Source organism: Staurois parvus, unplaced genomic scaffold, assembly GCF_062004578.1.
Source record: "Staurois parvus isolate SC_StPar_1 unplaced genomic scaffold, SC_StPar_1.0 ptg000327l, whole genome shotgun sequence".
NCBI classification, from domain to species: domain Eukaryota; kingdom Metazoa; phylum Chordata; class Amphibia; order Anura; family Ranidae; genus Staurois; species Staurois parvus.
The window spans coordinates 6,293,038-6,320,292 of record NW_028318123.1 but is presented as its reverse complement, the minus strand read 5'-3'; the positions used below and the strand labels follow the sequence as shown (position 1 = coordinate 6,320,292).

The following is a 27,255-nucleotide window of genomic DNA, read 5'->3' as shown; positions in this document are numbered from 1 at the left end:
TTGCCCTTTAGCCAAATGAAATAAAGTAAGCATGACATTAGGAATTGTTGTACTGGTTAACCCCCTAGGTTTGTTTAAATAGCATGACTGCTATTCTTTGCTTGTCACAATTGTCAGGTCAGAATGAGACACTGATATATTTTATGCAACATGTAGTAGTACTTGAATGCCAGAATATATGTAAATAATAAATGCTGATGTTGGTATGTGGCACAAATTAAATGCTGAAGCTTGCAGTTCCCATAAATATGTAGTTGAAAAATGTGCTTCTGCTTAGCTATGTAGGAAAACTGGGTAAAAGAAGTCTCAGATTCTGTATCAGTCTCTAATGTAAAGTTTGTGTCTAGGAATAATCCCCTTTTGGATATATCAGGTTTTATCTGATGCACCAGTTTGAGACTTCAGTGGCGAAATAAACTATCTTGCGATGACTGAAACAGAATGCCGTAAAAACTGGTAGGTTGGCTTCTGGGGTAGACTCAGGACATTCTATAGGATTTATAAATTCCTATGGGGACTGCAGTCTTCTTGGAATTTGCCATAGAGAATGAAGTATGGGTCAGGGAGAGTTAAGCATGGACTTGTCCTCTGTACTTGATTTGATTCCCATTTGGGCCAAGTGAGGTGGTTAAGATTTTTATTACTTAGATCATTCAACAAAATTCCCAGTACACCATATGTGAACATTTGTGCTATTCTTATCCCAGATATTGTCTGTCTATTTATTCACATCACCAACAAATCCCCTAAAATGATATTTGAAGGTGTATCAAATCTGCACATTAAAAATATTAAAGCACATGTGAACTCTTAGTTTTCGAAGGCAGAATGCATCATAAGAAAATATCATATGTGTTTCTTTTTCTTTCATAAAATACGGTTTTCACCTTTTTATTTTAACTGTTTAGTGCAGGACTTGTATTTATAGACCATTAGTAGCCTGCATATAACCCATTATCTAAGAATACAAGTTCTGTGTCATGTACTGTACTCCAAGATAGGGAATTTATAGGTTAGTTAAAATTCCCATCATCTTATTTGTACAGGACTTCAAAGACCATGGATAATATGCAGACTACCTATGGTCTAGGAATACAAGTGACATGTAATAATCCAGAATTTATAGGTAATTTTAACATTTGCGTTTTTTCTTGTTCAATTTTTAAATTAAAGGTTCAACACACATACATGGCTTGGTGGACTATGAGATTTGTGAGGGTAGCCCAATAAGTCAGTTAAGAAAAGGAAGAGAAAAGAATGGGGGAGAAAAAATGGAATGGGATGGGGCAGAAGAGAGAAAGCAGTTGGAGCTAGAGAGGTGTAGTACCCCTCCCCCACTGATGAGGTGATTGAGGTATCATGTTAAAAATATAATGCTCTCAGTTTAGGTGGGTGTGTGAGATCCAAGGGGACCAGACTTTCAGGAATTTTTCATATTTATCTGAAGAAATTGCTGACAGCTTCTCACTTATCATGGTGACATTTAGTAGGGAAAGCCGAGAATTTCTATGCAGGGGATTTCCATGATTGAGAAATCATTGTTTTCTCTTGGTGTCAGGAAAACTTGTCACAAGTGACTCATGCTGATATAGGGATCACTATGATCCTTACTGAGTCACATATATATAATGGTAAACTAAGGATTGCTGTATACTCCATTTTGTCTCATCAAAATGTTTTTTATAACATCATATATTTCAGGTTGTTCATTCCAAAGACATATCTTGATTGGAATTGTGCCATTAGGCATGTGTGATGGAGGGGTAGGATGGGTATAGTGTTTGCTTTCATCATATAAGCAGAGGATTCGATGAAAGACAGAATGCAAAAAGGGCAGACACTGTATTCCCCGTATATACATATATGCTCATTAAATATAATTTGGAGCCTTATCTTGTCTGAAAATAATTATTCAAGTCTCCTCCAAGTAAGAGGGACTTGGGCTGGAGGTGCAATCCTGCCTACACAGTACACAATATAGAGGTATATGCTTTGTTCATATTTCATGTTTGAGGTTTACAACCACTTTAAGGTATAGACTCTGATCCAGAGTCTCCAAACCTTTGGACATGTCCACCAAATGTGAAGCAATGTGTGTACCTTCGTGACCACATTTTCGCAAGTATAATGGAGAGTATTGAGGTACATTTTTAGCAATTCTAGAGGGTGTGAAGTAGCACCTTAAAAATATATAGAAATTTTCTATAGCTAAAATGTTAAAGGCGGTTTTTGTGGTAGCTGTCCATATTTAAAATTCAAATTTTTTCATCCTTTGTTATTTCTCAGTGATGCTGATTTTCTGCAGTCTGTTTACAGCCCCTTCCTATATACATGCATGTACTCGAGCAATTGCTACATGTCATTTATCGGGGCAGGATTCTTGATGGTGACAATAATGGGACATGCCTTCTGTGCTTTGTCACAGCCACTTGCTTAAATTGGGCAACAGAGAGACTTTATAGGAGAACAGTTGGGAGGAGGACAGAGACTTTTCACCCTGTAGCAGGATGTTCTGCACAAAAACCCTCATGGCAGGATCACCAAGTATTATTTATTGCACCCTTACTTAACATTTATAACTCAGGGGAACCCTTAAAATAATAAATGTATAGCTAAACTGGTTGTCAGTGGGAGAACAACTCTGTCATATTGGTGATCAGTGGGAAAAGGAGCCTCTTACAGTGGTGTTAACCACTTGCCCTTCCTGACCAGTCCATTTTTTGCATTACGGCGCTGCGGTACTTTAACTGACAATTGCGCAGTCATGCAACGCTGCAGCCAAGTGAAATTTACGGCCTTTTTTCCCCACAAATTGAGCTTTCTTTCTGTGGTATTTGATCGCCTGTGCATTTTTTATTTTTTGCGCTACAAAAAAAAAGACCGACAATTTTGAGAAAAAAATATATTTTTGACTTTTTGCTATTAAACATGTCCAGTAAAAAAAATTTAAAAAATCAAATTTCGTCATAAATTTACGCCAAAATGTATTTTGCTACTTTTTACTAGTAATGGCGGTGATCAGCGACTTATAGCGGGACTGCAGCGGACATTCTGACACTGGGGGGAACTGACCTGGTGTCACTGACATCCCCATTGACACCAATACAGTGATCGGAGCTAAAAAAAAAAAAGCACTGACAATGTACTAATGGCACTGGGCAGGAAGGGGTTAACATGAGGGGTGATCAAATGGTTAACTGTGTTAGGAGTATTTTACTAAGGGGCGGCGTCAGTGTGCTTCATGGCAGTGCGGGTAGGGCGCGTGCGTGGCTCACACGTGCCCCTTGCCAAGAAATGCAAAATCACGTATATATACACGTGATTTTGCACATCCGTGCCACCCTGTAGCAGTATTTCTACTATAGGGCGGTCAGGAAGCGGTTAAGTGAAAAACTTGCTCCTTTACATTTGTCGTCAGTGGGAGAAAGATCCCCTTACGTTGTTGGTCTGTGAGAAGTTTGCCTCCTATTCAAATCCTATTCAAAAAGTGTCAGTGGTCATTTATATAAGAGGTAGAAATTATTAATTGCTCATGGAACCCATACCAACCTCTGGATGAACCCTAGAATTCCACAGAATTTAGTGACTGAATTTACGTACACTTTAATTATCTTTTTCCTCTCTGCTTTTTTTTAGGGAAGCCATAGAGTAATTGAAGATCCAAATGACTTACGGCATGATATAGAGAGGAGGCGGAAACAGAGACTACACAGTGAACATAATGGTAGTGCGGATACTAGCTATGGTAACAGGTTAGTCTTATCTATGTACAAATAACTTAAAGGATAAGTTCATTTAAAAAAAAAATAATAATAAATGCCCATTTTTTTTGTTGCAGGTAAAAAAAATATGCATGTATTATGTTTTTTTTTTGAGCCTGAAAAGCATTGCACCAGCGATAAGCAGATCACTGGTGCCATGCAGGACACCTGCAGACCTGTCAGTGTATCTGTGTGCTCGTACCTTCTATGGGCAAGCAGATACACTGTGACAGGAAGAATCAGTGAACTACCACAGTGTTTAACAGCACCGTGGTAGTTCATTGAGAACTACAAGCTAACAGCCACAAAGGCTGACTGGACTTGTAGTTTATTCATTCACAGAACTCTGTGTATGAATGACGCAGCCATGTTGGCAGAGCCTCGCATAGCCATGCTGTTTTCAAAAAGTGACAGCTGTTACGGGGAGCTTCTCCACATACTGCTGTCACAGGGAGAGAGGACAGCGGGCGGCGGCTGCAGCAGTGGGAATGTGTTACCCTAAAAACGCTCCCAAAGGTGAACTTATTCTTTAATCTTGAGGATTGTTCACATTTGTTACATAACCCTCATCTAATTCACTTTTGTAACATTTACGTGTTATTTTGTATTGCTTCTTACATTTTATGGAGGCACTCTAAAATATATATATATATATAATTTTTTTTTTACTCCCAGTATTTCTATATGAGGCACAGCAGAGCCTTCCTAAAGGGTAAGTTCACCTTTTTGTTTCTAAACTCCAGCTCCCCTATGTACCAATATAGCATTAATGTACTTATTTTGCATTAATTGAAAAGCTTTCCATTTTTTTCTACCCACCTTTATGTCAGTGTCCAGATGGATGTACAAACAAGCTTTTCTATTACTTCTGCCTTATTTCCTGCAGAGACCTTAGGTCATAACACTGGAAGGAGTTGACCAGCTGACCTCATGAAAAGCAATCAATCAGTGATCACTGTTCTCACTAAATACACAGACATTGATTTTTACTTTACTACCTTAACTTTCATCTTGCATAGATCATTCATTTGGCATAGTGTGCTGAGTGAATAGATAACAGCCTATGTGGACAGAACTGTAGTATTGAGGAGAATTGTGTTCTGGGTTCTGTAAAGTTCACATACATTATACAATCTGATTGTACAATCTCCTTTAGATCTACCGTCAACTATAGTAAAAGGGCATAAGGCAGAAAAATAAAAATTGATGCCTGTGTATTTAATGGGAACAGTGATCACTGATTGATTGCTCTTCATTTAATATTCATGTACCTAGAATGGGTGGGAGGTAGGAGGGTAGATGATGCAGGGTGTGTGCTAATGATGTCAGCTGGTCAACTCCTTCCTGTGTCATGACCTTATGTCTCTGCAGGAAATAAGGCAGAAGTAATAGAAAAGCTTTTTTGCACATCTATCTGGACACTGACATAAAGGTGGGTAGAAAAAGTGAAAAGCTTTTGAACTTCTGCAAAAGAAGTACATTAATGCTAAATTGGTACATAGGGGAGCTGGAATTTAGAAGAAAAAAAAGGTGAACAAAGATGAACTTTTCCTTTAAAATGGAAGGTATCAGCATGTCCCACTTCCATCACGACTTCCAAAGGAAGGGTTTTGTAGGGGTTTTAGGATAGTAGGTAGAATTGTGCAAATTGTTCCATTATGCTGCTTGGCCAACAGTATAGACAGAACATTGGCTTTATAAATCAGATATAGACTAAAATTATAGAGCCATCTATTCCAAACTGCATGCAGCTATTTCAGGCTTGTTGAGTATCAACAGTGCAGTGCATGGAAACAATAACTAGGTAGTAAGGTTTGGGGAGCAAAGAGAACTTGTACAGGTTCTCTTCTTGCACATGGGGCACTTAGTCCCTGTGGGGGAGATTTACTCAAACTGGTGCACACAGAATATGGTGCAGCTGTGCATAGTAACCAATCGGCTTCCAGATTTTATTGTCAAAGCTTATTTGAACAAGCTTAAGTTAGAAACTGATTGATTACTATGCAAAGCTGCACGAGATTCTGTGTGCACCGGTTTTAGTAAATCTCCCCCTTTGGGTCTAATTGGCCACACTAAAACGCTGGGGAATTGCAGGTGCAGTGTCCAGCCCCACTGCCTACAACCTATCAGAGTCTACGGCAGGCTGAAATATGCTGCTGCTTGATGGGGCTGATCACTGTACTGAGTGGCACTAGTGTTTAGCGCTTCTCCCTGAAACACGGTATCCGGCATTCGGGGCATATGTCTCTGCTGGAAACCCATATGTCATTCAGTGGAAGTTTTTGGTCATTTGAGAAAAGGGGGGGGGGGTTCAAAAGAATATGTATTTCAATCTACCAAATCACAAGTATTGCATTTCTGAAACCTAGAGCTCTGCACATCATATTATGGCCTCCACATAAGTCTTTGATCACCAGCAATGCCGAAATGTGTCACATAATCTGTAGACACTAGGCTCACCCTATAATAGCTATATAATTATAAAGTTATTGTTTATCTGTCAGAGTGCTCTGGTGTTAATATCGGTTCCATTAGGTTTATCCACCTCAGATGCTTATCTTTGTGTTGGTGTAAAATATATCAGTTACACAGAGCTGACAGTGTTCCCTTTTGTCCTTTGAAGTGACACTTCAAGCAGCTGTTATACACTTCCATACCAGGAAACTGGAGAATTTCAGAGTTCATGCAGGGTGTGCAGGCCACCTTTCCGAAAGTCAGCAGGAAGGCCTCCAGTTAGGGTGAGTTAAAGTGTTTTTCTCAAGGTATAAATCATTACTTCTAAGTTTTCTTAAATCTTTACTCCTGTCAAAATTGAAAAATAAGCCTTGCAATGCATACAGATATCTGAGCCTGCCTGCCTACCTACATGCTCAGCGCTTCAGTTTTTCACCCATGTTTTTTAATAGTATACCCAAACTTATCTGCTATTTCCAAACTTTCTGCTGTGGGCTCTTTACAGTCTCTCACATGCAGAGGAAGTCACCCAGCACAGACCCTTATTTGATTTGTCAGATTAACAATATAAACAGATATCTGTGTTCTGTGGGGGTCGACATTAAGTGGGTTGCTTAGGTGCCTCACACCACAAAATCTTACTGTGTGAGGTTAGCATACATCCGTGTTTTATCCTAAGCACGTGTAATTTTATTTTGACTGACTCCCTACCTCTGCTAGAAGTTTGTTCCAAACATTAACTTTTTGGTAAAATAATACTTTCTAATGTTAGTTTTGAACTTTCCTCCTGCTAGTTTGACTAGGACCCTCCTGAAGCTTAGTCATAGCTTTGTTTTTAAAGCAACATTGCTTTTAACTTGGAGAAACCCTTGAAATAGCTTTCCATATTCAGGGAACCCAATTCACAGTACATAGTATGATGGTCACTGGAGAAAATGCTCTATACACTTGAAGTCATTGGGAAAAATTCCCCCCTTACAGATAGTAAAGAGATTGCTATCAGCGGCTACTTATCTGAGAGGCAGAAATTGCTTGATGCTCAAGAAACCCCTAGCAACCTTGGGAGGGAGTTCCAGAAGACCCTGATTGAAAGTAGCTTATTTAACCTCACGGTATGATTATGTCCATATTTCTGTGCTGAAAGCGGTGCATTTTTTTGCATGGAAATATGTATTTTTTTTATTGTAGGCCTGTCATTTTTAGGAATAACTCACTGAAAGCTGTCGGAACAAGAGTCTAGTAAACATTCTGGGTAGGATAAAACTTGAAACACGAAATCATAAATTATAATTTAATAAATAATCATAAAAAATAATAATATAATAATAATACATTTAATTTAATAATATAATAAAACCAAAAACACTGAAATTTGAAATATAGCGCCACGTTCGCACATTGCTGAGCAAAGTCGCAGAATCGTTTTCAGTGTCTGATGACGAATTTCCCCACGAATCATTATCACTCAATTCTGCAAATGGTCCTGATTTACTATCACTGTTCTATAGTTGGTCTAAAACCACTTTTGACATAAAGAGATGCTTTTTGGACATCACGGACTTTTCTAAGTTTCCAGGCAGAAAGAACGGTCAAAATGCAGACAGGGCACAGGACAAAGCAGTAGGGACAAAATGTATGTGAAATGGTTTGTACAGTAATATTTTACTATGTCATAATCGTTTATTATAAAATGACAGTTTCTAAAAAATTTTAATTTGCTGCCGGTTCCGGCCCCCGTACGTCCTGTACGTCCCGACGCTCGCATGGACTGGAACACAGAAGCCGGATGCCGGCATCGGCCAGAGGAGATGGCCAGGGACGTGGCAGGGGATGCATCGCAGGAGCGAAGGACAAGGTAAGCGCTGCAGGGAATCCCTGAGCAGCGCCACATGGTAAGCCCGAGTGTAGCTCAGGCATACCGCTTTTGGTACTGAAACTTTACCCCGAGCTACACTCGGGAATACCGCCAGGGAGGTTAAAGGTTTAAGAGCTAGTTTATGGGGAACATGGTGAAAGGATCATTCCATGTGCATTTCCTGCATTGCATTCAAAATGTGCCTGTGCAACCTGCTCCGGGAGTCATATTCCTAGTGACATCCCAAATGCAGATTGCAAACACATTGTATTTGCCTACACCAGATCACCTGATACCACAGTACCCTGTGATTTGAGCGGTTTGTTTTTGAAAAGTAGTGCATTCAACGCTTTTTGTGGTTGGTTCGCATTCCTGTGCGATTCAGTGCAGTGTAATTTTCAGCCCATATTTTCAAGTGGGCTTAAATCTCACTACTTTTCAAAAATGCAACGCACTAAATCTCTTGCTACTGTGGTACCACACAGTCTGGTGCAGGAGGTGTTGTTAAAAATACATTGATACCTGTAGCAGATTGCACAGACAGTGCCTTTCCCACTCCATATTTTGGTGTGAACCAGCCCTGAATGGGCTGAAAATGGTGACACACAGGAATGCAGTTCCTGTGTGGTTCAGCTGTGAACTGGCTCCTAATCATGTGCCCCTTTTCCTTTTTTCTTGAGTTTGTACATATTAGGTGTAGCTTTCAGGCCTTTCTGACATTTTTTAACACAAAATTGAATGTAGACATAATTATTTGTAGTTTACCAGCATCCAAAACAGGAAAAAAAAAAAAATCAAGAAAAAAAATTGGCACAAATCTGTTAAGCTGAACTCCAGGGCAAAAAAATGATGCTTGCAGTTGGGCTCCCCAGCACTGCAGAGGTTAAATGCTCTTTTCTCAAGGGAAACTATACTTACCTTGTTTCTCACTTCTCCAGCAAACAGCACTTTTCTTACCTCTCCCAGTCTCTAGATTGCGGGCGAGCCCTTGCTGTCATTACTTACAGTACCATGAAAGACTGCTGCTCCTGTATAGTAGATTTTTGGACAAGAATATTTGTATGAGCATTCGCATGAAAATCCATTGTACATTCTATGACCGAAGAGATGTTTGAACATTTTACTTGCATTTAACATTCAATTTTAGTATGAATGTAGTTCCTGAATGAAAACTGCTTACACTGTCTGAAAATACTTTCGTTTGATGAAAATTTTCCATCCTGCTCTGTTGAATTTTCAATTTGACCCCACTAACAATTAGAAAATCGAATAGACATTCTTAAAATGAAAATTTTTAAACGAAAATCTATGCATGTGTGGCCAGAATAAGTGGGAGCCTGTTTGAGCACAGAATAAGGTAAGTAAAGTTATTGTTTATGCTCCCCCTAAACAAAACAAACATTTAACGCTTGCCCCACTGCAAAGGTTCTGTTTTCCCCTGAGTTCAGCTTTAACGAATACTGGGTCAGACTTTATACCGTGTTCCAAATTATTATGCAAATTATATTTTTCTCATTTACCTAAATAATTGATGTAAATAACAGCATAATTCTCATGTTATCAACTATTAAGAGTACAATTCAAACTTTATTGAACAAACCTCCTAATGATAACAATATTTTTGTTAAACATAAAAAACTTCCAATGCACTGTTCCAAATTATTATGCACGGTAAGTTTCAAAACACTTTATAGGTTGTAAAGAATTGAAAATTGTCATTTGTTGTGTTTGCCGCATATTTACTGAAATCGAAAGCTATTTCAGTCAAACTTTTAACAACATTTTAACTTTTTAAACATTTTCACATGTCATGTTGCATTGTAACATAGGACCCCTTATTTGATAGCAGCTTCACAAGTCTTACATCCATTGAACTTGTGAGTTTTTGGACAGTTTCTGCTTGAATTTGTTTGAAAGATGTCAGAATAGCCTCCCAGAGCTGCTGTTAGGATGTAAACTGCCTCCCACCCTCATAGATCTTTTGCTTGAGGATGCTCCAAAGGTTCTCAATAGGATTGAGGTCAGGGAAGGATGGAGGCCACACCATGACTTTCTCTCCTTTTATCCCCATAACAGCCATTTATGCAGAGGTATTCTTTGCAGCATGAGATGGTGCATTGTCATGCATGAAGATGATTTTATTATGGAAAGCATAGTTCTTCCTTCTGTACCAGGGAAGAAAGTGGTCAGTCATAAACTCCACATACTTTGCAGAGGTCATCGTTACACCTTCAGGGACCATAAAGGGGCCAACCAGCTCTGTTCCCATGAGTCCAGCCTAAAACATGACTCCACCACTGCCTTGCTGACATCGCAGCCTTGTTGGAACTGGGTGGCCGTCCACCAACCATCCACTACTCTATCCATCTGGACCATCCAGGGTTGCACGGCACTCATCAGTGAACAGGACTGTTTGAAAATGAGTCTTCATGTATTTTTCTGCCCAATGCAGCTGTTTCTGCTTGTGAGCATTGGTTATTGGTGGCCGAATAGAAGGTTTATGCACAGTTGCAAGACTGTGGAGGACTCTACATCTTGATGTCCGTGGGACTCCAGAGGCACCAGCAGCATCAAATATCTGTTTGCTGCTTTGTAATGGTATTGTAGCAGCTGCTCTCTTGATCCGATGCATGGATCTGGCAGAAATCTTCCTCAATGTGCCTTTATCTGCACGAACCCATCTGTGCTCTGAATCAGCCACAAATCTCTTAATAGTGCGATAATCACGCTTAAGTTTTCGTGAAATATCTAATGTTTTCATACCTCGTCCAAGGCATTGAACTATTTCACTCTTTTCGGCAGCAGAGAGATCCTTTTTCTTCCCCGTATTGCTTGAAAATGGTGCTCTGCTTATTAATGTGGAACACCGTCCTTTAGTAGTTTTTCCTTAAATTGGGCTCAACGGCCAATCTAATTATCACAGGTGTCCCAGATTGTTTTCAGTGATCGAAAAAGCCCTGACACACAATGCCATCCGTGAGTTAAACTGAAAAACAAAATATTTAATCTTTGTGACACTTAAATAGAATTTGCATAATAATTTGGAACGCGGTGTAGTTGTCTTATTTGAGATGCAATGGGTTCATATTCAGAGGGCAGACATTTATACCTTGGCATAGCTTTTAATATTTTATGATGTTTGTTAACCAATAAACTATGTTTCTTCATGTGTTTTCATGGAAATGAGTTGGCTCTTTTTTTAAGTCTAAGCACGTTAACACAGTTAATTTCTAATTCTTTGAAAATTATCTGATTGTTCCATAATGACAGTCATATGATACACCCAGACATGCTGTACTTTATTCAGAGAAATGTATCCATATTCAGTATTTCCTATTCTGAGGCAACATTCATCATATTTTATGGTGGGGAACGTCATTTCAGGATTTAGTGGCAAGGCATAGTGAAATCATTTTGGATACCACCTATTAATGAGTCATAGCAGCCTTTGTAAAGTTGTAGCTTGTTTTTTTATTCCTTGTCCTGTTTCTTACATGGCTCCAAAGATGCAATGCTGTTAACATTATATAGTTTTCTGAACTTTGTCATAGGCTTGCAATGAACTTTGTCGAAAAAAAGCTGCATAATGTGACCATCTCATATGGCACTTATTGATACCACCAACCTACCTTTTTTCCCCTGGATTGTCTTGTAACTCTTATTCTTTAGACTTATTCCTCATAAATAGACTAAAATATAAATGATTGGGCAATTTGAGTGTTCATGAGTATACCTTAAAAGACCTCTTCTGATTGTTGGATCATGTCTGGGCCTGTAGTGGGATCAGTTGAGACCTAGGATATTCTATTGACCTACCTAAGGCACTTCTGATAATTTACTATAACAGGACATTGTGCTCAGGTCAGTCTAGCTACCCTAGATCTCCAAAATTAGCTTCTTTTCTTTGTTGGACCACGGGTCATGTTGTTTTTCTCTATCTCTTATCTATTGACTGCCTTTAGGCTATCCTGGATAGACTCATTTTGGATGGAACCCATAGACCAACATCCAAGGTCCTAGTAATGGGCCTCTTCTTTCCCTGTCATTACATACTTTATTAGTTATGTGAGTGTATCTTAATCTTCCAGCATGAGGCATTCGGTTTTCCTAAAGTGGTTCTAAAGGCATAAGGTTTTTTACCTTAAAAGAGAAGTATAAAATAAACATTTATACTCACCTAGGAAGATGCAGCATCAATCTGATGCTGCATCTGTCCTCCACTGGCTCTGCAGTGAGGACTGGGCAATCAAAACTTGCTGATCACTCAGTTCTCCCTCCCATTCTGAGCAGAGAGCTGTGACTGCCAGTCTTCAGCTCTCCGCTCTGGAGTGCTGGGCTGTGGAGGAGACAGAAGGGGCTGGCTCAGGCTGTTGGCGGATCGCTGAGAGGCTGAACCAGGTGCTAATCCAGGCTTCTGGGTGGATGCATATGGTCCATCCATATGGTCGGGATCGTTTCAAAGCCTGGACCGGCTCCTCTTTACTTACCTGACTCCTCTTTCATTCCAACGTTGTTCCTGTCTACATGAGTGCTGTTCTCTCCTTCTTCACACAGAACACAGAAGCAGCAGCAGAAACCATTGGATCCCACTGCTGTCAATCAAATCCTGTGAGGAGGGAGTGGGGGAAAGACCCAAGCTGCGATGTGTGTGTCTTTGGAAACACGCACCCCAGCTCGGGAGTACACCCGAATGAGTACCCCCTCAACCAGCTTTGGGTGTACGGTACTTCAGTCGGCTCTTGAATAGCAAGCAGTTCTGTTTTTTTTATTGATTGTTGGGCCTGTTAGTGTTTGTGTGCTGTGTTGCACACTCCTTATTTGAACTTTGACTCGAAAGTGAAAACATGCTGTATTCTGAGAAAGAAGATTTTTGTACTCACTGTGAAATCTTTGATTTGGGGAACACATTTTGATCGTTGTCAGAACTGCATGCTACAAAACTGAGGCATGCTGGTGGGGGGGGGGGGGGGGGGGGAGTTATTTGGGGCTGGTGTACAGTTTTTTGTTTGCCAGTGGCCAATCCTCCTAATAGTGTGTGATGAGACCCCTAGCTAACAGATGGGAAGCCTCACATTCGTCATTCATTGCGTGCACTGCCAGTAATACAGTCATGTAATAGAGTGATGTCAGAACTTACAGAATTTCAAAGAAGGCAAATTGTTGGTGCTTGCATAGCTGGTGCCTCTGTGACTGAAGTTGCCAATTTATTTGCGGTGTTGCGAGGTACAGTATCAAAGGTTATGATGGCATATATTTTCCGGGAAAACGTCATCTGATAAGCATAAGTGCGGTTGACATGGTCAACTGACCAAAAGAGACAAAAGGACATTGTGCAGGATTGTGACCCACAATAGGAAAGCAACTGGTGCAAAAGTGACTGCAGAGCTTCATCTCTGTCATCCAAAACCCGTGTCCTTACAAACTGTGCGGAGGAAATTCCATAAGCAAAACATTCATGTGCAAGCTGCAACTGCCAAGTCACTAGTGACCGATACTAATGCTCAGAAGAGGAGAGAGTGGTGCAACACTCATAAATCGTGGACTATTGCTCAGTGGAAGACTTTAATATGGTCCGATGAATTGAGCTTCACACTGTTCCCAACCACTGGACATGTTTATGTGTGGCAAACACCATCCTTTTTGCCTTTTACTGTGTTTCCCTATTTTGTATGTGTTTTCACTCTACAGGGATGGCAGGCTGTGGGTCTCTGAGTATACCCTAAACTCTAGGGGGAAGATGTGTAGCTATTAGGTTCCTTCCTCTGTTGATTTGGGGGAATATTCTCAGGAGCGCCCCTGACCTAGTACTTGGTGGTTGGCTTTTGCTGGTCATGAGGAAAGGGAATTGCCAGGCTCTTTGGCTAGGTAGATTAGTGCTCTTCCCCTGTCAGGAGCCTTCCACCCAAGGGGATCAGGAAATAGTCCGTCCTTTTCAGGTGGGGGGGCCAGTGACTCACTCTGTGCACCTATTTGTGTGCATTTCACATGCACTGTATTCGTTTGCTTGGTCTTTAGTTTATTTGCGCACCCATCATAGGCTGAAAAAAAAAAAGCAGTGCGTACGGTAGTGATTTCCAGATTCTTCAGGAATGGCACATGCATACTTGCATCAGTCCATGCTTGAGCCAGTGTAAATATGCAAACAAATAAAAAGCCATATCAAAACACCAGCTATAATTCCCAAACCCTTTAACGCCCTTAAGCCCTAACACTACTTCATTCCTATTCTGCATACTCTTCTTATCCTGCAGCAGGAACCTTTGCGCCAAGAACTTGCAATCCCATGCTGAAGCACTGAGATCCTGGCACCAAAGGAAACTGGATTGCAAGCTGGTGTAAGTCCTTTAGACTTCCTTAGTAGTATACAATAAATCCTTGGGACCTCAGCACAGTAAAACTGCTTTTAAACACCAATCTATACTGCTTAAAATATTTCTGTACCTTTGCTACTGCCCTTTATTCAATTCCCACCACCCCTCACCCTGCCAGCTTAAATACTTACCTCCGTTCTAAGAAAGTGGTAAGCGTTTTAGCTACTGTGCTGTACTCAGGGGCATGGGGAGTAAGTGAATAAAAGACAGTTGTGCCAACGGTATAGTTGTTCTTTCAAGTAAATCAAATACTCTGCTGTATATAATTTTATTACATGGTACTCTGTAATCTGTACAAACATACCACACTTTATATTTTGTATTTTATGCTATTCTCCTTTCTTTGTTTATTGCAGGGTGCATATTACAGAGGAAAATCCAGCCAGTACTACACTTCACTGAACGATTTTGAAGACAGTGATGAGATTAGAAAGCCTTACAAGGTAAAATCTTACAGCTGCATTTATGTTTTGTTTTGTGTTTTTACAATTAAAGTTACACAAGGTTAAATATGTGCTTGTACTTTATATAGGGTGGATATCTATACTTTAAAAATAATTGGTAGTGTTTGTCTCACGATAAAGATGAAGTTCTTTTTAAATCTCTTTTTAGTCTTGCAGAAATGGATAAAGACTGAAATAGTTACCTTTCCGGCCTTGAAAAGTTTTTCTGGGCTTCCTTCAGCTTTGGCATTTGAAAAAGTGATATCTATTGAAGAGGAAGATCAGAGTCTAGATCAGCAAATCCTCCTCTTAGCAGAGATCATATGACCAAATGCCTAGACTTTCAGTCACATGATCAGTACTGCAAGGGACTTGAAGCTAAATTCTTGCTAGGAAAGTGTTTTGGTCCTTCATTTACTCATTTATCCGCTCTGGAAGCCAATTATATTCACATTTGAATGAAAGACCTCTTTTATTGTGGTTGCCATGGTAAAATGCTAGATTAGAGCTGAATATCAGCCTGATGTACAAGCATCAGTCATGTATAGTAATAATAAAAAAAGTATTGTAATGTATTGACTAGGGCTGACTATTGTGTCTAGCAGGGATGAGTGAATTCAGAGAATAATCAGTCCTTTAGCATGTAAACAGTTTGTGTTTGTATGTACAATATGTGCATATACACTGATCACAATTGAGTAGGTCCCCCTTTTGCTGCCAAAACAACCCAAATACATTACAGCATGGACACCACTAAACCTCTGAAGGTATGCTCTGTGGTATCAGGCATCAATCCGTCAGTTGCAGATCCTTTAAGTCCTGTAAGTTGCGAGGTGGGGTCTCCATGGATCGGACTCATTTTTCCAACACATCCCACAGATGCTAGATTGAGATCTGGAGAATTTGGAGGCTGCGTCAATACCCCAAACTCATTGTTGTGTTCCTCAAGCCATTATTGAATCATTTTTGCAGTGTGGCATGGTGCAATACCCTGCTGAAGGAGGCCACTGCCATCAGAGAATACCGTTTCCATGAAGGAGTGTACTTGGTCAGCAACAGTGTTTAGGTAGGTGGTATGTGTCAAAGTAAAATCCACATGAGTAGCAGGACTAAGGTTTCCCAGCAGAAAATTGCTTAGAGCATCACACTGCCTCTGCTGACTTGCCTTCTTCCCATACTGCAGTCTATTGCCATCTTTTCCCCAGGTAAGTGATGCACATACACCTGACCATCCATATGATGTAAAAGAAAACCTGATTCATCAGACCAGGCCACCTTCCATTACTCCGTGGCTCAGTTCTGATACTCATGTGCCCATTGCAGGTTCTTTTGGCTGTGGACACAGGTCAGCATGGGCTCCCTGTGTAGTCTGCAGCTATGCAGCCCTATACACAACAAACTGTGATGCCCAATCAATTATATTCCCTTTACCTGTCACCTGTCAGTGATCTTAATGTTATGGCTGATTGGTGTATACATTAATGTATTTGTTTCTGTTTTTTCCTGGAGTTCATCTTTTATACTTACAATAATTGGCTTTCCAAAGTAAACCTCTGTCCTTTCCTAATAGTTTGTTTTTCACACTATCTATACTCTATCAAATGTATATAACACAGGCCTCTAAAACAGATTCACAGTTTTTCCTTGAAAGTAGGTGGATCTCAATGCCTGCAGTCCTTTCCTATGCTGTAGAACACAGATAGGCCATCTTGCAAAAATAACAGGGTATGACCCATTGGAGTGTTCTGCCTCTCCAAACTAAGCATTGCAAGTGTGATCTCTATAACTGATACAATTGAAATTAGCTGTACTTACAATCTCAGTAGAATTAACAGACAATGACTCAATCCAAATTACATCTTGCAGATTGTACAAAGCTTTCATCCAAAACTTGTGCAGATCATAACAGACGAACATAGGATATGATTTTTTGACCTAGTGTGTCTGGCTCCAGCCGAATACAGCACATGTAATAAATGGAAACTAGAGCATGAAGAAGAAGGGTGGGGCTAACTACATAGAGTATCCTCTAGCTATGGAGTGAGGTAGGGACAAAATGATTAAAGGCAAACAAACAACAATGCATGTGTAACATTATAGGGAGGTTGGAAACAGTTCTGTCTAGCTTACCCTTATAACCTAAGATCAGTTAAAAACAAATCAGCACGAGGAATATTGCTTACAGTAAATGTGATGTGTCTTTTCTGTTGCTGGCTCTTGCTTTAGTTTAAATCTCCAGTCAAATTTGGACTGTGTGTCATTCATGGAAGCCATAGTAGGGCTTCTGTGAATGGAGGAGGGGGAAGAAATGGTGGGCATAGTCGGCACTCTTGATATGTGCATATGAAAAGTCCCTTGGCTATATTAACCCCTGCCCTGCCACTGGGGGGTTGAAGATTTCAACTAAAGCAGGAGCCAGCAGCACAAGGGACATGTCAAATTGAATGTAAGTAACATCTCTGATTTTTTTTTTTCGACTGAACTTTGGCTTTAAATGCCTAAATATTGACAGTGGTTAACATGTTGGTGCTAGCAAGAAATTTTATAAACTTAAAAAAAAACTAATCTCCAAGCACCAAAAACTATTGATGATATAATAAGTCATTTGTTAGAAATGTAATTCATGTATTTAATGTCTATCATTTTGTGAACTTCCATCCTTACTAAGTCAATTTACTGCCTCATCCCCACCCAGTAGTCGCCACACAGACATTACGTTCACCTGCTTAGACATTTCTCAATGTTCTGCTCAATTTAATACAGAAATGTAATAGCCATTAACATTTTATTTTTTTTATTAGCTGTCATCTGTCCACAATAAATCTGGCATTGAATGGAGTGGGTGATTCATGAATCTTTTACTGGTATAGACCGTCACTACTGTCACATCTTTAGCCAGGAATGGAAAGAAAAGCCAATGTTGCCCCATAAAATGTTAAAAACACTCATCTTTAAAGTGCAATGTAGGTAAAAATAAACGTCAAGGGAGATGAGAGAACATCTGTCTGCCATTGGGTGGCACTGTTGTATTAGAGAAAATTGGTTATGCACTGTTGTGCCCTAACCAGCTATACTGTAACATATAATGTAGACATACAATAATAGCCGGTATTTTTTATTTGAATGTTTGTTGTCCGTAGCCTGAACAGTTGTTGAAAAAAAAAGTAATGTTTAAAATGCAATATATTTGTTCCAAAAAAAAAAAAAACAGAACAAGATCACATGTAGGCAGTGATGTGAAAATTACATTTGAGACACCACAGTGTCTCAACCTTAGGGAGAAATCGTAAGTTTATATAAGGCAGTGCATTAATGTGTAAGTTTGAAAAAATAGGCAAATTAACACCCTACACCCTTCCTACCCTACCCACGTTCCCACTGCACTTACCTCCATGGGTGATACAGTTTAACCGCCAACTCAGCATTCCTGTGGTTTTAAAACCATGCTGCTCCTCCTATTCTTTTCCTAGGAATGCCAGGACAGATTAGAGTGGTTCTGATTGGTCAACTCCAGCATATACCTGCACTGACCAATCAGAACCGCAATGATCTGTCCCAGGCTCCCTAGGGAAAGAAGAGGAAGAACAGCAGGAGCGCTACATCGGGCTACGGGAACTGTGAAACGGAATCACCCACATTTTGCATATGGGGTTATCTGCTCCATGTTACTATTCGCAAAGCTAATTCTTTTCTTACTTTGAGGTTTAAGGCCAACTTGCAATGCCTTTTTGTGTTTATGGAGATAAACTACTGCAGAAATTGGCAAAACTAGGCTGACAACTGAGAACGTTCAGTGCTGACATGACCGCATCAGACAGATACAGTGACAGCAAGTTTGTTTCAAAGACTTCAGTACTTTGCACAGCTAGATTTATAGCCAACAAGATACAAACATTTCACACATATCCTATTTCTTCCAAGACCCCTTTTGATAAGCTTGATCAACATGGAACCTGGTGTTCCCACTTGTTAATCTTAACATGGGTCCTTATAAACTAATACCCTTGGGACTTCCTACTGAAATTCTAGGCCTTGGCCTTAATAGATTTGATCTGTGCTGACCATGGATATATGTTACACTGATTTGGAAAATATATTCTGTGCTACACTTATGTTTTTTATTGCCAGCCCACTGTTTTGGTTTAGTTGCTACACAGTCCACTTTTGATATTCACAGTGAGACTTGGCCCATTTTGGTCTTAAAGAGGGATGACACCCTTTTTGACAGATTTTTGCTCACATCTACAACAGAATTTAAAGGATAAGTTCACCTTTGGAACATGTTACATGTTCCAACCGGTTTTAGGGTGGAACATATAACATGTTTCCATAGCCGCAGCAGTGTCTGTTGCTCCCCCTCCCTCTGATAGATAGTATGGGGAGAAGTTTCCCCGTACGAGCTGTTAGGTTTGAAAACAGCATGGCTGTGCGGGGCTCCACCCACACGGCCACATCACTCATTCCCAGAGTTCTGTGACTGAGTGCCTACGGGTCCCAGCAGCCTTAAAGGCTGTTGGCTTGTAGCTCTCACTGAACTAGCACAGCTTTGTGAAGCACCGTGGTAGTTCATTCCAGCTTCCTGTCAGAATATCTGCTTGACTGTACATCCTGTACAGCAATCATATATTCAGACAGGTCTGCAGGAGACCTGCATGGCATCAGCCATCTACTGATCGCTGGTTCAATGCTCTCCAGGATCCTGTGAACAAAAATATAAAGTGCTCATTTTTTTTTACTGGCAAAAAACATCTGCATTTATTATTTTTGTCCAAAAGGTGAACTTATCCATTAACTCATGTCTGTTAGAGTCTAGCACCACACTTAGTGTCGGGAAACTTCCTTCCAAAAAATCACTTTAAGTAGTTTGTATACTAGAATTTCTAGCCATTCAGAATATCTTATTGCTCAGGCAGTAGGAGACTTAAGCAAATCAGACTCACACTAGTCCTAGTATTATAGTGAGATTTCACTATCTCTTCTCTCCAATCAGGGACCTACATCATATTGCTTTTCAAGAACACTTTACTGTAGAGCCTTGTTCACATGGGCTTCAGCCTGCACGAGAGCGGTGTGAACACCAAGATTTGTGAAGCTGTCAGCAAGCTTCAAGCAACATTCTTTAAAGCACCCTTCAGCTCCAATTAGGAATGTTAATGACAGGTCTTAATGGGAGTGCTAACTGTCACTTTAAGCAAGCTGCAAGCAGGCTCTCCACAAGCTTCACGTTGTTCTGAAGCCTGCTGGCTGCTTGTTTAAAATGACAGTCAGTATTCCCATTACGATCTGGGATTAATATTCCTAATTGGTGCTGAATGTTACTTCAAGAAAGCTCTGCAAATGCTTGTAAAGCTTGCTGTTCACAGTGCTCTTAGGGCTTGTTTACACTTGTGATTGTTTGTGTGTGATTGGGGCATTAAAACCCTGCAGTTGAATTATGGTTTTACTGACCCTAGTGAGCCTTGTAGAGGCAGCAGTAGGGGGTGTACACATACTGTGACCATGATGCTTTGCAGCAGGACTTATACCCACCCCTCAACACAGAAAACACATGTAGTTGAGGCACTGTTGTCCGCTATTTAGGGGATTAACACAGGCGGTGAGGAGGACATACAAAGCTTCCTTGCTGCCTGGAAAATGCAAAGCAAGTGTGAATGTGCCTTTACACCAGCTGAAACCTGTGTGAACCAGGCCTAAAGATGACCATACAGTGTACAATCTCCTTTAGATCTACATTCCACTATGTAGTACAAGAGCCTGTCTGATTTGGATGTAAATTTAAAGTATTGTTTTGGCTTGGCCTCGTATTACATTGGTAAATCTAAAGGAGATTGGATAGAAATTGTATTTTCAGATTGTGTAGAGTATGGCCAATCTGTAGAGTTTTTTTAAGGCATGAATTTAAAGCTTTTAGCAAAAAATGTCAAGCAAAATCCAGTAGATTACAGCCATGGGTTATCAATGTATTTTACCTAATCATTACGGCTGTAAATATCAGAAATACGCATCATAATTATGGTATCAAAATATTTTATTGTAAAAGGGTAATACAAATTATGATCTATTTTAGGGCTTTGGCCACATGAAGTATTAGCCATTTTAGTTCCCTGCAGTGTTAGCGCATTGGGTGCTAGTATTGCCTGGTACTACAACACATAATTCTGAGTGGGCCCTGATGCATAGCTGAACAATACAAAGCAGCATGCTTACATAGTAAAGCACACACAGACAACATAGTAAAACAGCACAGTGCACACAGTTAACCCTTTGATTGCCCCATATATTAACCCCTTCCTGCCCAGTGTCATTAGTACAGTGTCAGTGCTTTTTATTAGCACTGATCACTGTATTGGTGTCACTGGGGATGTCAGTTTGTCAGTTCCCCCCAGTGTCAGAATGCCTGCCGCAGTCACGCTATAAGTCGCTGATCGCCGCCATTACTAATATAAATTTTAAAAAAAATTTCAGTATATATACCGCCATTTTTAGACACTATAACTTTCACGTAAACCAATTAATTTACACATATTGGGATTTTGTTTTAGCAAAGACATGTAGCAGAATACATTTTGGCCTAAATGTGTGCCAAAATTAAATTTTTTTATTTTTTTTACCGGATATATTTTATAGCAAAAAGTAAAAGACCGCAGAGGCAATTAAATCCCACCAAAAGAAAGCTCCATTTGTGGGAAAAAAGGACATAAATTTCATTTGGCATGACCATGCAATGGTCAGTTAAAGTAACACAGCGCTGTATCACAAAAAATGGCCTGGTCAGGAAGGGGGGTGAATCCTCTGAAGGGCAAGTGGTTAACTAGGTATTAGGACTAATTCACACTATAAGCAGTGACAGACATTTTACTGCATTGTAAAAAGTCTGTCCCCGTGAGGACACACAGGAGACAATTGTTTCCTATGTGTCCCATTCACACTGCAACATAGCATATGGCTGCAATAAATGCAGACATGCTTTATTTTATCGCAGCGCACTGTGCCGAATCATACAGAAATGTACAGCAAAGCAGCGCGATGTGCTGCAGTACATTGACATGAATGAAGTGCACGTTTTGTACGCTTCAAATAAAGTTTGTATATGCAGCTTGTAGTGTCATAGCTGATCGATTTTCCTGTGTCTATGTATTCAGTCACCATTCACTATGGGCACAGACAGCATCTTGTTTTGGATCACACAGGGAGATTTACTAAAGCTGGTTCACTCAGACTCTTGTGCACCTGTGCATGGTAGCCAGCCTTGTAACCTCAGCCTGTTTAATTAAACTTTAGCAATAAAACCTGTAAGCTGATTCTGAGTGAACCAGCTTTAGTAAATAAACCCCACAGTGTCATTCCTATGCTTCACCATTTCCTCTGTTTCATCACAATGTGTGAGTGCTGATGTGGTGAAAACACATTTATCCCAGCATAGTGAGTTCTCTGGTAATTGACCTGCCTATTTGTGGTTATGTCAGATTTAATTACTACTTAGCTCTCACCTGCACCAGTGCTAGATTGAGAGACCCAGAGATTGTGGGATATATAGGTTTTTTTGAAGGAAATGTTATTGTAGTCATGTATTATTTTACTAAAAATGTACTTGATGCTTGGATAGACTTCAAGCATAGGTGGTGAGTCAGTCAATAGTAAATGGATTCAAACATGCTCAGAACAAGCAGGTCTCATAGATACTCTGGCAAAAAAGTTGAAAAACAACCAAACAAATACACTCAGCGGGCACTCTTTTAGGTACACCTGTTCAACTGCTTGGTTACAATTATTTGATCCCCTGCAGTTATTATTATAATTATTTGATCCCCTGCAGATTTTGTAAGTTTGCTCACTTACAAATAAATGAAGGGTCTATCATTTTATCATAGGTGTATTTTATCATAGAGACAGAATACCAACCAAACATCCAGGAAAAAACATGATACAAATGTTATAAATTGAGTTGCAGCTTAGTGAGTAAAATAAGTATTTAATCCCCATGAAAAACATGACTTAGTTCTTGGTGAAGAAACCCTTGTTGACAAGTACACAGGTATGGTGTTTCTTGTAGTTGGTTACAGGTTTGTACACATCTCAGGAGGGATTTTGGTCCACTCTTCTTTACAAATCTTCTCTAAATGCTTAAGGTTCCTTGGCTGTCGCTTGGCAACTCAAAGTTTCAGCTCCTTACATAAATTTTCTATAGACTAGCTAGGCCATTCCATGACCTTAATGTGCTTCTTCTTGAGCCACTCCTTTGTTGCCTTGGTGTTATGTTTTGGGTCATTGTCATGCTGGAAGACCCATCCACAACCCATCTTCAGTGTTCTGGGGTCCCCCACTAGCACTTCTGGCTTCTGCCTTCAGATTGCCCCCATAGCTAGCCTCAAGTACACTATAGAGTGCCCCTATAGCAAAGTAAAAAAAAAAACACATTGCTCCCACACTTTCACATTCACAAGTTCTCAGGCACATATTGACATGTATGTACTGTGTACTGAGCTGTATGTGTGTTGTGCTGTATATAGACATGTATGAGCAGTGTACTGAGCTGCATGTGTGTTGCACTGTATTTTCTGATATGTAAACAAGTAATGCATTCTTCATGCAGGCAGACTAATCAGCTGACCAATGAATTGCTAATGAAAATAGTTGACAACTTTTGTACACTTTATCATAGTATTACTATCCAGGTTAGGACCAGTAAATTATGTGTGAAAGAGGTTATCTTAGGGAGGTTTATTGCTTTTAGCACGAGAGGTATCTACAGGTTACAGTGATGGAAATCTACCTCTGCCAGGATCACGAGACTAAAGATTAAAATCCCCTTTACCTGTAAAAAACATACTTTTCCACCTACCTGAAGTATCTCTCATTCCATATCTGACCTTGCTGCTAAATGTTGTGTACAAACACACATAGTTTATATGAGTGCTTCAGTTACCACCTGCAGAGCTGATCAGCATTTCACCATTTGGCTGCCAGCTGGGTTTGCTTATTTTGCCACTGTGCCCCCTTATTACATTAAAATAGACATGCAAGACTGTACTATGAATCAGTATCTCATACTAGCTGGATAATATTTCACTCATGCATTCTGTCATTTCTCTCCACAGGGATGGGGAAACCCAACTGCAAGAATATAATGTTCTTCCCAGGATTTCATAGAGAGTGTGCTGCAAAAAAGGACCTCTAGATTTAGATATGTGACATTCAAGAGCACTGGCATTGCAAGCTCAATAGTCTTGATAAAAGAAAATAACTATTTTTTGGTAGTGGAATGCTGCACAACTTTTTTACGGTTTTCACATTTTTGTAAAGACAGTGTTGGGATGGAAGATAATTAGTTTCCCTGTTACTTTTTTGCAGGAAAAAAAAAACATATGCAAAGCAGTAAAACGATGTTTTTCACGCAGAAATCACCCCTTTTTTGGGAGAGTCCTATTTATTGTGCATATTCCTCAATAAGAGCATGTTTTTTGTTTGATTTTCTCCATACAGTTTGTTTTTCTTTGTTTGTTAGTTGTAAAATTATGTTTCATGGTTTGTGTATTATTAATGTTAATAAAGTGCCTGAATTGTTTGATGCTGACTCGGTTCTGTGCTTTAATATTTAGATGGGCATAGGTGTATGTCTTTGTGTTGTCTAGAACAAACCGGTATTAATGCAAACAAGCAGGCTGCACACCTAGGATGCCATTTAGATCCTACTAGGTTTGTTTGACAGACACCTAGGGCCACCTTGCTAAAGTGTTTCACCCATCCATGGCTTAGTGGAAGATATCTACGACTAAGCCCTGGATGGGTGTAATACGGTAGAAAGGTAGCCCTAGGTGAAACGATGCAGCGTGTGCTGTCTGACAAACTAAGTCAGATCAAAATGACATTGTAGATGTGCATCCCATTTGTTTGCATGGAAGTGCCGTACAGAGTAGGAGCGGGCTCTTGGGCTTAGGCACCAGGGCAAAAGGCAGCAGTGAGGTGTGCAATGGTCGTCTAATAGTCCGGTGTTTAACTTTCATTTTTTTATCTTTATTAAACAATTGTCAGCTGGAATCATGTTCCTAGGGTCATATACACACTTCTAGCCGGTTGACACCATCATTTTGTGGTAAAGTGCAGTAAACTGTGCCTGTTACCATAATGCTATAAGCAGAGTATGCTCTTCCGATGTACATTATGATGTGCTTTGTGATGGACTACGATAAACAATTGCAGCAGTAATGCAGAGTGCCACAATACACAATAAACCACGTTGCGGCACATTTGCTAATCCAATGCACCTCAGTGGGAATGAACCCTTGAAGTAGATCTAAAAAATCACTAATATCTCATATAAATTTAACATGTTAATGTAAATTCGAAAGTGGTTTTTGCTACATTTAAATCTGAAGATTTAATTAAAATAATACTTGGTGTTCCTGCCATGAAGGTCCTTGTTCAGGCATTTACTGTTATTCGGTAACAAAAATTTCCTTTGTATTCTTGTTCCAGTGACCATTCGAAATTTTGAATTTTTCCTCAATTTTAGTCCTGTGACATCAGTCCTCAATGCTCTTATTTCTGAAAAAGAAGACCTAGAAGATCTTCCCAACAACTGCTTTTTTAGGCCACCATTTTTCTAAAACTCCTTAAATGAGGTTGGGTTGTTATTGTGGCAGACACACTGATTGTTTGCTCAGGCAGTGGCAGCCAATCCATGCCTCTGACTTTAATGGTGCCTGTCCCTGACTATAGCAAATAAACAGAAGCAGGTCATACTCAAAGAAAGCCCTCCTCAGCAAACATGTATTTCAGAGTTTCTACTTTTGTTTGTTGGATGAGAGCAGTGGACCTTATTCTGAACATCAGTCAAATATCAAAAATACAAATTAATGCTGCTCGGTATTTATATACATTTTTAATGCAAGCAGTAACTAGCACACCTTAATTGAGCACGGTACCAACCTCTTGCAATCCCTGTACAGCAGAGCTTAGACTAGGGGAGAGGGAAGCAGCACAAGTTGCTGGTTAGCTGTGCTGCATTGCTCATATTGTAATAATGGAAAAGTTGATTGTAAGAGACGGCAGAGTGACACAGAACAGTGGTGTACCCAACATATCACGCACCCAGGATGGATCTATTTTTTCCCATTCATTAGTATTATTTTCAGTAATAATCATGAACTTGAACATCATGCGTGCTGGGGGGAAGGGGGGGGGGGAGAGTGGATTTGCCATTGGAGGGTGGCTGTAAGGGATGCAGAGAGACTAACCTTAGCATATGAATACATCTACCATGCAGGAGCTCAGAGATTCTATCTCCTGCATAGTTTCCAACATTTAAAAATAATTAAGAGGATTGCCTTGAAGGGCTCATTCACAGGGGCATCTAAAAGGCTGCTTTTAGATGCATGCAGTGTAAGGTTTGCACAATTCTAAACACAGCAAAATAGGAATCAATTTGACCATGTACATGCCTGTGTCTGCAAACCTTAGGACTGGCTTTGTTTATCATACCATATCATTTTTTTTTGTCAACAAAGCAAAGTATTTTTTTAAAACTTTTAATATTTTTTTAAAACAAGCCTTAATTATTTTTTACATTTTTGGAAAGGGGGGGGGACTGAGATACATGTACAGGGAGCCTGAGCAGATTGTTCTTTCCTCATCAGGGAGGATTCATGTCTCCTAGGGTGGCTGTTGTCCCTAGAAGATAGCCAGAGACAAGAGATTGCTGCATGGGTTGGAGGCCTCAAAAATATTGCCAAAGAAGTACCCTTGCTGAAGGGCACTGTTTCATGAGTCCTGGACTGAAAAAGGGATCCTTATTTCTTTTATGGAGGATTTTCCTGAGGATGATGGGTGGCAGACAGTTCTTGGGACACTGTGAGAAGTCTTTACTGGGATTGATAGTTGGGAAAGTTCCAGAGGGGAACCAGTTGCCAGAGGTTGCTTCATAGATTGCTGTTGATTGCTGTTGCAGGGCAGTCAGTATACTAGCCATACCTTGCTACCCCCAGAAAAACTGTTCTTGGGAAAATTAGTGGTAAGTTTGTCCTTCTACTGTGATCACTGATTGTTTTGGAGTATCATGTACCGCTAAACCCCTCTCCTGTTTATGTTATTCAGCAATGAACCCTAAAAATACATCCTCTAGACTGAGTCTTAATTGTTGTTGTGCGTGGGACTGTGTTTGGGTGGCCGGCAGCCTCTATACTGTTCTGGAGAGCCTGTCTTCAGCAGCCCCTTTGGGGGTGAACGCTACATTCATGCTCCTCATAAACCGGTCAAAATTTTCTCAGTGGGTTGTCCTATCACTATCTTCCTGCCCGACATTCTTTGATTGAAAAACCAATGGTGCCAGACAGAAAAGTGTAAGACAAACAGTGGCTGTATCCAATCAGTTG

The 27,255-nt window shown here is 40.1% G+C and overlaps 1 protein-coding gene across 5 annotated transcripts in view; it reads left to right on the top strand.

The window, feature by feature from the left end:
• Positions 1-24,458, top strand: part of BCLAF3 (BCLAF1 and THRAP3 family member 3) — a 128,278-nt gene extending 103,820 nt beyond the window's left edge. For 4 of the 5 annotated variants that reach the window (XM_089683911.1, XM_089683913.1, XM_089683909.1 and 1 more), the window contains 5 exons: positions 3,637-3,752; positions 6,385-6,499; positions 14,798-14,884; positions 15,857-15,950; positions 23,983-24,458. In XM_089683911.1, coding sequence (XP_089540037.1) covers positions 3,637-3,752; positions 6,385-6,499; positions 14,798-14,884; positions 15,857-15,919 — 381 coding nt within the window. In that variant the 3' untranslated portion in view covers positions 15,920-15,950; positions 23,983-24,458. The remainder of the gene's footprint in view (positions 1-3,636; positions 3,753-6,384; positions 6,500-14,797; positions 14,885-15,856; positions 15,951-23,982) is intronic. The other variant, XM_089683912.1, reaches the window with a different exon arrangement.
• The last annotated feature ends 2,797 nt before the right edge of the window (positions 24,459-27,255 follow it).